The sequence below is a fragment of the Sphaerodactylus townsendi genome, linkage group LG17 (genome assembly GCF_021028975.2).
Source record: "Sphaerodactylus townsendi isolate TG3544 linkage group LG17, MPM_Stown_v2.3, whole genome shotgun sequence".
NCBI classification, from domain to species: Eukaryota; Metazoa; Chordata; class Lepidosauria; order Squamata; family Sphaerodactylidae; genus Sphaerodactylus; species Sphaerodactylus townsendi.
Genome location: NC_059441.1, coordinates 28,233,546 through 28,248,698, shown reverse-complemented (window position 1 = coordinate 28,248,698; position 15,153 = coordinate 28,233,546). Strand labels below are relative to the sequence as shown.

General features: G+C 48.9%; 1 protein-coding gene across 1 annotated transcript in view; it reads right to left on the bottom strand.

Moving 5' to 3' along the window:
- The window catches only part of ANKDD1A (ankyrin repeat and death domain containing 1A), a 42,239-nt gene extending 27,716 nt beyond the window's left edge, over positions 1-14,523 (bottom strand). Inside the window, exons 1-4 of the mRNA XM_048481654.1 lie at positions 14,288-14,523; positions 5,314-5,417; positions 2,310-2,408; positions 1,693-1,791 (exon numbers count right to left, since the gene is read on the bottom strand). Of these exons, the coding sequence (XP_048337611.1) occupies positions 1,693-1,791; positions 2,310-2,408; positions 5,314-5,417; positions 14,288-14,321 (336 nt within the window). The 5' untranslated portion in view covers positions 14,322-14,523. The remainder of the gene's footprint in view (positions 1-1,692; positions 1,792-2,309; positions 2,409-5,313; positions 5,418-14,287) is intronic.
- Between the last annotated feature and the right edge of the window lie 630 nt (positions 14,524-15,153).

Sequence of the window (15,153 nt, the reverse complement as noted above, 5' to 3'; positions counted from 1 at the left end):
GGAGGTGGTTGAGTCAGGGCCAGGGGCGGCAGCAGCCGGCAGGCTCCCGGCAGACTCACCGTGACCTGCCACCTGCATTCCACCCCCAAACAGCATCACTTTCAATTTTGTTTTTAATCAGGGACCCCAGATTCTCCCTTTAAGGTGGATTTAAAAGGAGAATCTCAGCTCCCTAGTTTAAACACCATCGAAAGTGATGCTGTTTGGGGGTGGATTCCACTGGAGGTGTTTTGTGAGAGATGATGCTGACATTTGTTTGGTAAATGTTTTGCTGGGGGTGATTTGTGAGAGATTTACATGCTTAATACCCACTTGCACTGGCTTGGAGTTGTTTCTCAGGCTAACAACCTACCTCATAGGGTTGTTGTGATTAGGAAATTAGGAAAAGAGTTGGTGGGGAGAGAGCCATGTATGTTTTGCTGGGAGTGGGAGGTGTTTTGTGAGCTGGTACAAAAAATCATTGTTTGGTCATGGTGGGGGAGGGTGGTCGCCCATACGCCGGGCGGGGGTGTGTGTGTGTGTGTGCCAAACTCAGGTTTTGTCCCCGGGTGCCAGTTTGCCTAGGTACGCCCCTGGTCGCACCACCACCACACCCGGCTCCAGCTCAACCTGCATCGGCAGCGGCCTACCACCTCATCTTCCAGGCTGGGCTTTTTCCTCTTGCAGAATTGGACTGAAGGGTGCCCGGCAGGCCCGCAGCCAGCTTCGTTGTGTGTGGGGCAATTTTGTGCCCCTCCACATGACCAGGTGGGGGGCACCTGGGAACATGGGACACCCATGTCCCTCTGGCAGGTATGACCCTGAGAAACATCCTGGCCTCGGGCAACAGGATAAGTCCATTGCACCACAAGGCGGAAGTTTCCCAGGTGTCATAACTTTCTCCCTTTCACAACCTTGAGATGCCTGGGCTCCTAGAAGAAGAAGAAGAAGAAGAAGAGTTTGGATTTATATCCCCCCTTTCTCTCCTGCAGGAGACTCAAAGGGCCTTACAATCTCCTTGCCCTTCCCCCCTCACAGCAAACACCCTGTGAGGTAGGTGGGGCTGAGAGAGCTCTGAAAAGCTGTGACTAGCCCAAGGTCACCCAGCTGGCGTGTGTGGGAGTGCCCAGGCTAATCTGAATTCCCCAGATAAGCCTCCACAGCTCAGGCGGCAGAACTGGGAATCAAACCCGGTTCCTCCAGATTAGATACACGAGCTCTTAACCTCCTACGCCACTGCTGCTCCTAACTCGGAGATAATCCTAAACAATCCTGTTCACACTTTGGGTGGGAAAATGGGTGGGGGCCTGAGCCAGGGATAAAACGGCCTGAGATCTCAAGATAGGGACGACTGCCTTCAATAAACGCTACTGATCAACCACCCAGAGTCCGTTTATTGGTTAAGGACTGAGACCTAACTGATTGAAGAGGAAAAAAAAGGAAATGGCTCTTTCCCTCCCAAGGACTACTGGGAACTGAAGGTGTTTGAAGGGCAAATGGTTTCTCGCCAAGATTTCTCAGCAGATTCACAAAAAAGGGCATTGAGAGAAACGAGACGGGTGAAACCCAGTTCAAACGGCTTTTGTAAGTTCAGAGATTCTGTGAAAATTCGCTCAGACTCAGGTTGGCACCCCCCCCCTGTCTTTTCCTCAACGCATCCTGATCATCTCCGAGTGAGGAATGCTGGATAGACAGCTGGGGAATCCGCCTCACCTTGTTCACACGGCTGATTTTGGCGCCAGCATTTACGAGCATCTGAAGAACACGCAGATGGCCGAACCAAGCGGACAAGAGAAGCGCACTCATCCCAAACTGGAGAGACAGAGAGAGACAGAAGAAAAGTCTTCTTGCATCTGGAATACAATGGAAATCGCTACCCAAACCCACATGTCCCCATTTCTCCCCCTAGGGTTGGCAACTTTTTGGAGGAATGATAAACATTTGGGCATTTTAAAGAGAAAGAAGAAGAAGAAGAAGAGTTGGATTTATATCCCCCCTTTCTCTCCTATAGGAGACTCAAAGGGGCTTACAAACTCCTTTCCCTTGCCCCCTCACAACAAACACCCTGTGAGGTAGATGGGGCTGAGAAAGCTCCATAGAGCTGTGACTAGCCCAAGATCACCCAGCTGGCATGTGTGGGAGTGCACAGGCTAATCTGAATTCCCCAGACAAGCCTCCACAGCTCAAGCGGCAGAGCGGGGAATCAAACCCGGTTCCTCCAGATTAGAGTACACTTGCTCTTAACCACCACGCCACTGCTGCTCCCATTCTTACTGTAGCTCAAAGAGCCCAGTGTTTAAAGAACAAAACACTCAAAGTCAAAGGCTTACAATGTCCTCGTCGTCCACCAAGGCGTCGTGGTCGAGCAGAAGCCGCACTGCATGCTCATGCCCTGCCCCTGCGGCCCAGTGAAGAGCGGTCCGGTCTATCTGGAAAGGAAGGGATTAAGCAGGGGAAGAAAATGGGGAGGGATCCACTAATGTTTGCCAATCACATGCGACTCTTGACCCAAGTATGTCTGGGGCTCGTGCGTATCCTTTGGCAGTACGAGTGTCCCAGGCAGAAGATAGACCTTCCCTTCCTCACCCAGAGGGTGGCGTCTGCACTGAGTGCCCGTGCTTTCTGAGGGTATGCCGTTTGAGACAGGGTCTTTTTAGTGGTGGTTCCCAAAATTATGGAACACCAACATAATAAAAAGACATCATAAAACCACTTTTTAAAAGCAGTGCTAAAAATACATACAGTCAACAAAATAAGGCAAATAAAACCTATGACAGGAGGCAGGAGGGATCCTTGAGATAATGCCAGATGAAATGACAAAGATCTTCATCCACTGACACTTCCCTCTGTGATACACCTCTGAAGGTGCCAGCCACAGATGCAGGCAAAGCTTTAGGAACAAGATCCACCAGACCACGGCCACACCGCCCAGAAAACGCACCAGAACCAGTTGAATCCGGACGTGAAAGCCTTCGACAATACATTTATAGATATTCTTGGGTCCCGTTTCCTTTGAGAAATGAACCATGGCTTTACACCTCCAGAGACCTCCCCAATTTCACTTTTCCTTTAGCTCTGATGCAGCTTGATCGAAATCTCCTGTAAGAGCCCTTGGGGTTCCAACCAAGGGTGAGCAGGTTGGGCTTGGTACCCCAAACCCAGAAGATGGGTAGAGGAGTTTCCCCTCTCTGCATCCTTAGGGGTCTTGATCCTAACAATTCTTACAGGCCCATCCAGTATTGGACAAGTAGCCACTGTTTCATGCCAGTGCCCGGCATACAGCTCAGTCTAGAGCAGGGGTAGGGAACCTTTAACACTCAAAGAGCCATTTGGACCCGTTTTCCATGGGAAAAGAAAACACTTGGAGCCGCAAATAATTTTTGACATTTAAAATAAAGATAACACTGTATATATTGGGTTTTTTAACCTTTTACTCCGCTCATTCTGAGAAGTGCATGGATGCGTTCGCCTTGCTGCCTGCAGGGTGGGCAAGGATGGGGCCAGTGGCTCGGCCTCGCCGGCCGCCGGGAAAGCACCCGCCCCACTCCAACGGGGCAGGCAAGAGGGGAAGCCCGCGGAGCGGCCCAGCCGGCCGTGGGCAGGGCGGGCAACGATGGGGCCAGCGGCTCGGCTCGTGGAGCCACAGTGCAAGGGCAGAAGAGCCGCATGCGGCTCTCGAGCCACAGGTTCCCTACCCATGGTCTAGAGGAGGGCAACCAAAATGGTCAAAGGTCTGGAATCCATGCCCCATGGGGAGAGACTCAGGGAGCTGGGGATGTTAAGTTTGGTGAAGAGAATGTTAAGAAGTGACACGATAGCCATGTTTAGATATTTGAAGGGATGGCATGTTGGTGAGGGAGCAAGCTTGTTGTCTGCTGCTCCAGAGACTAGGACCAGGAGTCATGGGTTCAAGGTGAAGGAAAAGAGATTCCACCTAAATATCAGGAAAAACTTCCTGAGTGTAAGGGCTGTTCTACAGTGGAATACACTTCCTTGGAGTGTGGTGGAGTCTCCTTCTTTGGAGGTTTTTAAAGAGAGGCTCGATTGCCATTTGTCAGGAGTGCTTTGATTGTGTGTTCCTGCATGGCAGGGGGTTGGACTTGATGGCCCTTGGGGACTCTATGATTCTTTTCCCATAGAGATGAAGGGGTAGAGTAACTGCGTTCTAAACAAAACAAAGCAAAAGTCATACCCAACCCACCCATTTAGCCAGGTACCACTCTAGCCTTTTCCTTGTCTTCCCAACGGGAACAGAGAGTCCTGTTTGTAACTCTAGTCTTTTCTTAGCTCTATGGCCGTTGCTATGGCCTGCCCCCTCTACCCTTCTTCAGAGATCTTTCTTTTACAACCTTTATATCCTGCCTCTCTGCCCAATCAACTGCCATAGGCAGCCACCAGTTAAAACAACATCATAAAAAGACATCATAAAACCACTTTTAAAAAGCAGTGCTAAAAATAAATACAGCAAACAAAATAAGGCAAATAAAACCTATGGCCGGAGGCAGGAGGGATCCTTGAGATAATGCCAGATGAAATGACAAAGGTCTTCATCCACTGGCACTTCCCTCTGTGATACACCTCTGAAGATGCCAGCCACAGATGCAGGCAAAACATTAGGAACAAGATCCACCAGACCACGGCCACACAGCCCGGAAAACCCACCAGAACCAGTATCTATAAAGTTGGCCCTTTTCTCCAGAAGTTCTGCTGCTAGCTCTGTGAGGGATGAGGCCTTTCTGTCCCACCCCGCAGAAAATAGCTGTGAAAAGTGGCAGGATTTTCCGCAGCCAATTGCTTGTACTTATCACGTGTAGCGTGGCGGGGTAGTTAGAATATTGAAGTAGGATCTGGGACATCTGGGTTCAAATCAAGCCCTTTGCTCTGTAGGTGACTATGGGCTGATCGTCTCTTTCTCGGCCTATCTTTCTTCACAGTGTTGTTGTTGTTAAGCTAAAACAGGAGGGTAGGGTAGTATGGTTAGCTGCTTTGGGTTCCATCTGGGGAGAGATATGAGGTGAAAGTGGATAAACATCTAAATCAGGGGTCTATGGCCCTCCAGATGTTCATAGACTACAATTCCCATGAGCCCTACCACTTGGCCATGCTGCCAGGGGCTGATGGGAATTGTAGTCTATGAACATCTGGAGGGCCTTAGTTTGAATACCCTTGATCTAAATAAATAAATTCAACTGGGCTCTGTGTCCACGAATCTCGATTGCCCTTTGTTGGGAGAATTAAACAAATTTGCACAAACTGTATGGTTGAATGCCCTCTATTCCATTTTGACTGGGGAAAGGGGAGGTCTGGGACCCCCCCGCCACAATAAGTACCTACATGATTCTTGGCATTGACGTCCACCCCTCTCTTGATCAGTTCTTCCATGTGCCTCGTGTCATTTCGTTTGGCTGCATCGTGGAGCTCTTTTTCCGAAAGCAGCACTTGAAAGAATTAAAACAAAAAAGATTTTAAATGATGTGACCAATTAGGAACATAAGAACATAAGAACGAGCCTGCTGGATCAGGCCAGAGTCCATCTAGTCCAGCACTCTGCTACTCGCAGTGGCCCACCAGGTGCCTTTGGGAGCTCACATGCAGGAGGTGAAAGCAATGGCCTTCTGCTGCTCCTGCTCCCGAGCACCTGGTCTGCTGAGGCATTTGCAATCTCAGATCAAGGAGGATCAAGATTGGGAGCCATAGATCGACTTCTCCTTCATAAATCTGTCCAAGCCCCTTTTAAAGCTATCCAGGTTAGTGGCCATCACCCCCTCCTGTGGCAGCATATTCCAAACACCAATCACGTGTTGCGTGAAGAAGTGTTTCCTTTCATTAGTCCTAATTCTTCCCCCCCAAGTATTTTCAATGGATGCCCCCTGGTTCTAGTATTCTCTCTGTCGACCTTTTCTACCTCATGCATAATTTTAAGATCACTGAATATTCAACAATGGTGAAAGTAACATATTTGGTATATAACAGACCCTCTATAAAGTATGAGAGGAGATGGGAAATTTTCTTGGGCCCCTTCCGCACACGCAGAATAGTGCATTTTCAAACCACTTTCACAACTGTTTGCAAGTGGATTTTGCTATTCTGCACAGCTTCAAAGAGCACTGAAAGCAGTTTGAAAGTGCATTATTCTGCATGTGCGGAAGGAGCCTTGGATTATATAAATCAGGGAACAGTAAATTGCGTTGCGTGAAGAAGTGTTTCCTTTTATTAGTCCTAATTCTTCCCCCCAGCATTTTCAATGGATGCCCCCTGGTTCTAGTATTGTGAGAAAGAGAGAAACATTTCTCTCTGTCGACATTTTCTACCCCATGCATAATTTTACAGACTTCAATCATATCCCCCCTCAGACGTCTCCTCTCCAAACTAAAGAGCCCCAAACGCTGCAGCCTCTCCTCATAAGGAAGGGTTAGTCTGTTGCAAGTTGTCTGTTGTCTGTTGCAAGTTGTTAAATAAAGCACAGGCATTCAATCGGGGAGGGGGAGCGGGCTGCTTGCATGCTGCCGAACACATGGATGTTCTGAGGGAACAGATGGTCGGCCCAGTCAGTTTGGAGCCTTCCACAAGCCTCCGAGGCTGAATAATTTAGTCTGTATCTCTATATCAAGAACAATTGGATGTAATCACAGACACCTGACTGAAAGGGGGAAAAGCTATCAGGGCAAATCATGCAGAGATGCAACGGGGAGCCTCCTCTGAAATTTGGGACACTGGGCTCCATTTGTGCACTGGATAGGTAATCCAACTGCACTTGCAGTCCAGGTGAGGGGGGGGGGGATTCTGGTCTTTCCTGAGGCGTAACAAAAGGAGACCAGACCGCAGTCAAAAAACAAACATGCAGAGGCACAACAGAAAGCCTCTTGTGCCGGTGGATATTTTTGAGCTCGCCTTTCGTTATTTCTGTCTGATGGCCTGCTAGAAGTTCTCTCTCGGCTCACGGTTTGCACAAGACCATATTGGGGAATCTAGCACTCATCCTGACCCACTAGTGTCTTCGATCAAAAATGGTGGCAGGTAGAAATGAATGTGGGCCACCTTTTCGACCCCCATTCTCATAACCAGTTCGCAGAGCCTGTTGGCTTTCAGGGATTCCCAGATTTATTTATTTTTTTGGCAGTCTGACAGATTTTAAAAGCTTATGATCAAGACACTCTGTTTATATAACTTGGTCCTCCCATCCTACCCGAGGTGAAATGAGGCCTTATCAAACATAATCACGCTTCCTACAGAACGAGAACACAGACTGGAGATCGGGGCAGATTCTAACCTCCTACATTTTTCAAAACCCCATGCCTCACTGCTGGAGATCTGGCACCAGGCTATACAGTCCTTTAAAAAAAAGATTTTATTTTTTAAATAGAAGCAAGCCTTTATTGGCATAGACAACAGTACAACCATAATAAAAAACGGATTAAAAAGCATATACAACACAGGAAATAAATGTTAGGTCGAAGGAAATCTACTGGCGTTTGGTAATTTCCAGGAGAAAGTCTGCCACTATCATACAGAGAGAAGGATCAGGATTGTCCAACAAGTAGTGTAATCTAATTAAATCGGGGAGATAGGGTAAATGTAAAGGAGTAAGATTCACATACTTGGATCTGATTTCCTTGAATCTGACACAGTGCAGTAGTGGGTGGGCCAAGAGATTCCAACTGAAGCGGTCGATTACATGGACACAATCTTTTAGCCTTTTCTTGCCTTATTAAATCTGATACCATGCAACAAGGCAGAAGGCATAACATTAAACCTGGCGAGCATTATGGCTCTCCTTTGAACAGTGTTTATTAAGCAATACAGGTAGTGTGCCAAGTGGCCCCGTTCAAATGGGAGAGAAAAATACAGGGGGGAACACGTTTTCTTGGCTGCAGTGATTAGGGTATCCAATAGTTGACCTTTTAATTTCCTATAAGCTTCTGAATAGGACAAGGGGCAAAGTGAATCCACTGACAGTCCAATAGAGGCAATTTTTTCTTCAATTATGGAAAACCAGGGGTTGGAATGGGTGTCAGAGAGCAGACGGTGGACCAGGGAATTACAGTCCGAGAGAAAATGAATTGGATTTTATTTTTATAAAACAAACATACAGAACACACGAAAAAAGGTAATTTAGATACAAAGTAGAGAGTGATTCTCTTATCTCATACCATTTTTGGTCTATATAGCTTTTAGAAAATATTTTATTTCACTTATTGCTTACTTTCATTAGTTTTAAATAGTCGAATGCTGTTATTTTATAAAAGATGCAACTTATTAATGTAAACCAGAGTGCTACCAATAAACCAACTACCATTAAATAAAAGAGATAAAGATCACGGCAGGGTTAAAAAAATGATATCCCCATCTTGTCCTCCCCCACCCACCATAAATGCCCCCCCCCCGGGACTTCCCCTACAGAATTCCATCATCCTGTGTACTTTATAGTCTATGATTATTTTGTACTTAACATTTTAAAGAATAGAGAAAAAATAAAAAAGAGAAAGAGAAAGTCACTATCCTGTCAAAATTATGAAAATCAACACTTCCATACCGAGTGAAAGACGAATCTATATTGTATAAGTACTTCAATAATGTAAATTAATCTATTTCAAAACTAAGGTTTGTCATTCACAGAATTCTGATAATTGTTAACAATTATTATTACCGTGTTTCCCCGAAAATAAGACAGTGTCTTATATTAATTTTTGCTCCCAAAGATGTGCTATGTCTTATTTTCAGGGAATGTCTTATTTTTCTGTGTTCTGTTCGTCAGGCATGCTTCCAAGCAAAAACTTTGCTACGTCTTACTTTTGGGGGATGCCTTATATTTTGCACTTCAGCAAAACCTCTACTACGTCTTATTTTCCGGGGATGCCTTATATTCGGGGAAACAGGGTAGTATTCTCTTGGGTGTATTACAATTTTGTCTGTCTTTGAGGTGCATGTGAAACTATAGAGGCTATAAAGTCTTAAACCAACCACTAATGCCTCTCTAGAAGGAAATAGACTCCAGCAAACAGAAGTGTTGACAAATCTCCTAGCATGACCCACAATCCCTGTTTACACAGGGTAATAAACTTGGGATGGTACACGCAAGAGAGCGCCCGCTGAAAAGAACAGAGGGCAGGTGTAGTTTGCCTAGCAGAACAGCTCATATAAACTTTTTATTCTTTAAGGAAGTCCCTGGCGGAAGTGCAGTCCAGGGAAATTTCACAAGCCGCAGGTAAGAAATCAGGAACGGATCTGCTGATCTAAGGAAGGGGTGGTGTCAAAAGTCACACCTGGAGTTTGGAGACCTGTTGGGTGGAGGTTATTAGACAAATGGTGCCTTTGAATTTCCCTTGAATTATTTGTGCGTGCTTTAAAAAATCGAGAGCAAGAATGGAGTGGTGGTTAACTGTTCTCCGACTACATTATTAATCCCATTAATATGGCAGCATATCTTCGTCTGCTGATTAATCCCACCCAGAGAAGAGCCTTGGCTACTGCAAGATGTAATGTGCTGCCATCAGCTCTGCTGGAGGGAAGATTTAAGAATATGGAACGTGCTAAAAGAGTTTGTTCATGTGATATGACTACGGCTGAAACACTTGACCATTCTCTGTTTCTATGCCCTAAATACAATAAGACACGCAAGAAAAACATGAATTCCATTTTCTTGCAATGTTCTCAGTGGCAAGAGTGTTATAAGATGCCCAATCTCTTGAACAGCTCTGATGTGCTCTTTTGTGAAACTGTTGCAAATTTTATACTGGAAATTAGTAATTTTAACTGTATTTCTTAACCTTGTTTTGTTTTAAAATTTTGTCCTGTTTTATATGCCAATAAAGGCTTGTGTTGCGTTGAGTGGTGGTTACGACCGGCGGACTCTAACCTCGAGAACCAGGTTTGATTCCCCACTCCTTCGCTCGAGTGTGGGACTCAAATTTGTTTCCCTGCTCCTACACATGAAGCCTGCTGGGTGACCTTGAGCAATTGCTCACAGAACTCTCTCAGCCCCACCCACCTGCCCCTCCCGACTGTGGAGAGGAAGGGAAGGAGTTTGCAAGCTGTTTTGAGACTCCTTATGGACAACATGAACAGCTGTTTGCTAAGTTTGCCAAGTTCACAATTGTCCATCTCCCAATCAGTGACAAAGGGAGGGGAAACTGTGCCCGGGACATGAACTGCCCGTGCGCCCTCTCCTGCCCCCACCCTGCCCGTGACTGCAATGGCCACGTGACTGCAATGGCGGCGCCCAGGGCGAGTCGCCCCGGATGTCCCCATTGCAGCTCCACCTCTGCTCCCAATGTGTTGTAAACCCCAGCGTCAAGACTGACAGGCTTTTCCCGGTATGGTCTGAAATCACGGACAGCTTGCGTATAAAACTACGAGGCTGGAGATGTCCCAGTTTGTTGATCAAATGCAGGGGCCAATCAGATGTTTGGACTGTTTTTACATTTTTAAAGATATCCAGGAGCAGGGAGGCCACAGGCAATAGAAATGATACAGCAGGACAAGAAGCAGGAAGTAGCCGCCAACAGGAAGGTGGGAGAGGGGGAAGAATGTGGAGCAGCACAAGGGAATGTGTGTGTGTGTGTGTGGGGGGGGGTAAGACTAGAAAGGCTGACTGTGGGCGGAGGGAAGAGGTCCAGGGAAAAGCTGTGCCCACTGGCAAACCTGTCCTGTATCGTCGAAGGGTTTCACGGCCGGAATCACTGGGGTGTTGTCAGAGGTGGGATCCAGCAGGTTCTCACAGGTTCCCGAGAGTAGGTTACTATTTATTTGTGTGTGCTGAGAGGGGGTTACTAATTGGTGATTTTGCCACGTGATTTTTGCCTTAGTTACGCCCCTCCTCTCAGCAGTAGTCATAGCGCAAGGCAAGCAGTCTAGCAGGAGGTGCACCGGCGTGCGTGGCAGCCTGCGCCTGCGTGCATTCGTTTCCCTCCCAAGTACCGGCTGCGTCCTTGCCACAGCCCCGCCCACGAATGCCCCGCCCCCGGAATGCCCGGCCATGCCCCCGTCGTGCCCCGCCCAGCCCCATTGGCGCTACGCCACAGTTTGAATCCCACCACCATGGTAACCTGTTACTAAAATTTTTGGATCCCACCACTGGTTGTTGTGTGGTTTCCGGGCCGCATGGCCGTATTCTAGTAGCATTTTCTCCTGACATATTGCCCGCATCTGTGGCTGGCATCTTCAGAGGATCCTCTGAAGATGCCAACCACAGATGCGGGCAAAACGTCAGGAGAAAATGCTACTAGAACACGGCCATACAGCCTGGAAACCACACAACGCTCCAAATCTGTCCTGCTCTGGCAGTTAAACAAAATTAAAATCGTGCTGTACGTGAATTTGCTTGCCACGGAGAAAGTGGAAAGAGAAAGCAGGACCAGAGGATATATGTCTGTAGAAGAAATCTTGCCACAGCGGACATTCACCTTCCCCAGGTAGCAAACACCTTGTGCATTGCCAGGGTATGTTTGAAGGCAAACAGCCATTTTAGTATACAGTGCCAGCGGGCAGCCAGGTTGGACAGCTAGATTTGAGTCCATTAACACCACAGATTTTCGGGGAATGAGTTTTATGATTCTTGAAAGCTCGTACCCCAAAATCTTGTGGGTCTCTCAGGTACTACTGGAACCAAATCTAGCCATTGCAGCAAGGGTGTTTTTCCATTCAAATTTGATGTGGGAATGGCAAATAAATGGACCGCAGATGTGGTTTGGTTGCCAACACTTTATCATGCAGGAAGGCCCTGACCCAGTTCAGAGGATGAGGGGATAGGTGAAGTGAATGTCCTCCATTTGGGATGCTGGACAGTCACTGCCGGTCAGAGTAGGCAACGCTGGACTTGATAGAGCAGTGATGGCAAACCTTTTCGAGTGCCCAAATTGCAACCCAAAACCCACATTTATTGCCAAGTGTCAACACGGCAATTTCACCTGAATACTGAGGTTTTCGTTTAGAAAAAAACGGTTGGCTCCGAGGCGTGCATTACTCGGGAGTAAGCTTGGCGGTAGTCGGCGGCTTTGCTTTGAAGCAACCGTGCAACTCTTCCAACGGGTGAATCACGACCCTAGGAGGGTTTACTCAGAAGCAAGCCCCATTGCCAGCAACCGAGCTTACTCCCAGGTAAAGGATCGCGCTTTAGTTCGTCGCATGAAAATCAGTGGGGTTTCACAGCGCTTAACAGGGTTACCTACATTGCTTCCCCAAAACTAGGTCTTAGGTTTAATGCTAATAATCGAGCCCAGAGGCCCAGGCCAGCGTAGACGTGGGGGGGGGGGCACTCTGCGTGTGCCCACAGAGAGGGCTCTGAGTGCCACCTCTGGCACCCGTGCCACAGGTTCGCCACCACTGTGATAGAGTCTGAACTCAGTTTAAGGGAGTTTAATTTAGCGGAAGATCTGTGGCTCAGTCAGAGGTGTAGCTGTGCCAAACTGCGTCCGGTGCGCACTCTGTTTTCGGCCTCCCCCCCACCCTCCCCCACTTACCTTAGTTCCGTGGTGGCGAACCTTCGGCACTCCAGATATTATGGACTACAATTCCCATCATCCCCTTCCAGCATGGCCAATTGGCCATGCTGGAAAAAAAGCTGATGGGTATAGTCTTTATCTGGAAGTGCTGAAGGTTCGCCATCTAACTATAGTTCAAACTGGAAAGAGATTTTTTTGCAGGCTGGAAAGCATGACCTATTCATTTCAGGCTAAAAACGGCCTGATGGGGACTACACTTCCTAGGAAACCTTGGCTGCTTTTCCAGTCTGCACTTTGTCAGGCTGAACTTAGGGAAGTGTGTGTGTGTGTGGGGGGGTAGCGGGGGTGGTGGCGCCACCAGGGGGGGCATTTTGCTCCCAGAGGCGCACGCCCGGTGTGTGGCACACACCCCGTCCCCTTGTAGCTCCGCCACTGGGCTCAGTATCTGCTTTGCACAGCTCAGGTCCTGTGTTCAATTCCTGGCACCGCCAGTTAAAAAGAATCTGGCAGCAACTGAAGTGACCCTGGAGAGTTGGCCAGACAATACTGACCCTGACTTAGTAGAAAAGGAAAGCATCAAAAGGATTCAAATAAATACAAGTACATTCTACACACAAATTAGTCTAGTTAGCAGTGAGGTTCATCACCAAGAGAAGCACTTAAAAAATTAGGGTGTAAATATATATGACACTGCATAGCTCATCCTTTGTGGCTCTGTTTTGGCTCTAAATCCACCAATGCAGTTCTTAATGCACTGGGCTAGGATGTGGGAGACCCTAGGTTCGAATTCTGCCATGGAAACTAGCTGGTTGACCCTGGCCCACTCACATACCCTCATCGCGGCCTACCTCACAGGGTTGTCATGAGAATAAAACAGAGGAGAGGAGAAGGAAGTCGGCCGCTCTGGATCCCCATTAGGGAGCGGGGTGGCATATAATGTTAATTTATTTACTTGATTTATATCCCAACGGTCTCCCACTAGGGAGAAAGGCAAGGTATCAGCCAAGCAAAGGATTAGCTAAATTAATGACTAATAAATATCTGAACCCAGCAAAAGGCCAAAGTGTTCAGAGGAGGAAGAAAAGCTGGATTTGGAAGGTTCCAGCTCTGCTACCGTGGAATCAAGCCTTTAAAAATAAAAAGCCCAGAGGCTCCTGCTAATCTTATCCCTGGAGCTGGAAGGGTTCCTGTAGGACATCTAGTCCACCCCCTTGCTCAGTGTGGGAATCCAACCCCACCAGAGGCATGAACAGCCCGTGGGCCACTCATGTTACTTCTCCTATAGCCCTCTGGCCATTGACTGTACTTCATTTGAACCCCGTTTGCAACCCAACAGGGACCCAACCCTGCTTCACTACATTTTGATCCTCAACAACAGCCCGGCGAGGTGGGCTAGCCGAGGAATTTGCGACCAGCCCCAAGGCGTTCCGCCAGCTGCCAAAGCAGACTGGCCTCCCAGAGCCCCGACTTCCCAGATCTCGGGCCAGCCCTCTAACCACTAATCCACGCTTCCCCTAACGTTGAAGCAGACGCCGAGGTCCTCCCGATTAGAAGCCCCTCCCCAAACCCGTTGCAGCCTCAGCGGGCCCAGCCGGCCCTTTCTGCCGGGGGGGGGGGGGAACGGCCTCTTAGCCCCCCCCCCCCCCAACCCGGATTCGGATCCGGAACGCGGACCCAGCATCTCTTGGCAGGAGGAACCCCCCCCCCCACCGTGGGAAAAAAAGAAGCCCCCTACCTTGTGTCCCTCCCCCCTCCCCAGAGGGCACCTCCTGGGGAGCGAACCTGGATCTATAGCGACCCCCATCCCTGAAAGCCCGGGACCCCCCCCCCCTTGCCTGCCCCCCCCCCCCCCCCCGCCCAACACTCACGGGTGTCCTCCTCGGAAGCCAGGTCGTCCTCCATGCCCCCTCCCCCCGCCGCCCCCGGCGCCTCACTGCAGCTGCATGCCCGAGCCCAGCTCCCGCCGCCGCCGCCGCCGCCGGTGAAGAGGCGTCGCCGAGCGAAGAAGACAACGACGCAGCCGCCGCCCGGGCTCGGGCTGCGGCGGAGATGGTGCCGCCGCCGCCGCTGCTTCCTCCTCCCTCCTCCTCCTCCTCCTGGTTAGGCTTCCAGACAACTCGAGAAGCGTTGCCCCCCCCCCCCCCACCGCCAGACCACGATGCCAGCCTCGAGGAGGGACCAGGGACGGTGGGAACCCCCCCCCCCAGCTGTTGTGCAGATGTCAGAGATCACTTTCCTTGAAGAAGAAGAAGAAGAAGAAGAAGAAGAAGAAGAAGAAGAAGAAGAAGAAGAAGAAGAAGAGGAGGAGGAGTTTGGACCCCTCCACATTTTCGGAAGAGGGTGGTATATGGGTCTCGTGGGCCCTATTGCAGAATGTACCTGTTTTAAGATTTTTATGTTTTTTGTATGACTTTATGTTGTTCACCGCCCTGAGCCCTCCGGGGATAGGGCGGTATAGCAAGTTTAATAAATAATAATAATAATTTATATCCCCCTTTTCTCTCCGGTAGGAGACTCAAAGGGGCTGACAATCTCCTTGACCTTCCCCCCTCCCAACAAACACCCTGTGAGGTAGGTGGGGCTGAGAGAGCTCCGAGAAGCTGTGACTAGCCCAAGGTCACCCAGCTGGCGTGTGTGGGAGTGCCCGGGCTAATCTGAATTCCCCAGAGAAGCCTCCACAGCTCAAGTGGCAGAGCTGGGAATCAAACCCGGTTCCTCCAGATTAGATACACGA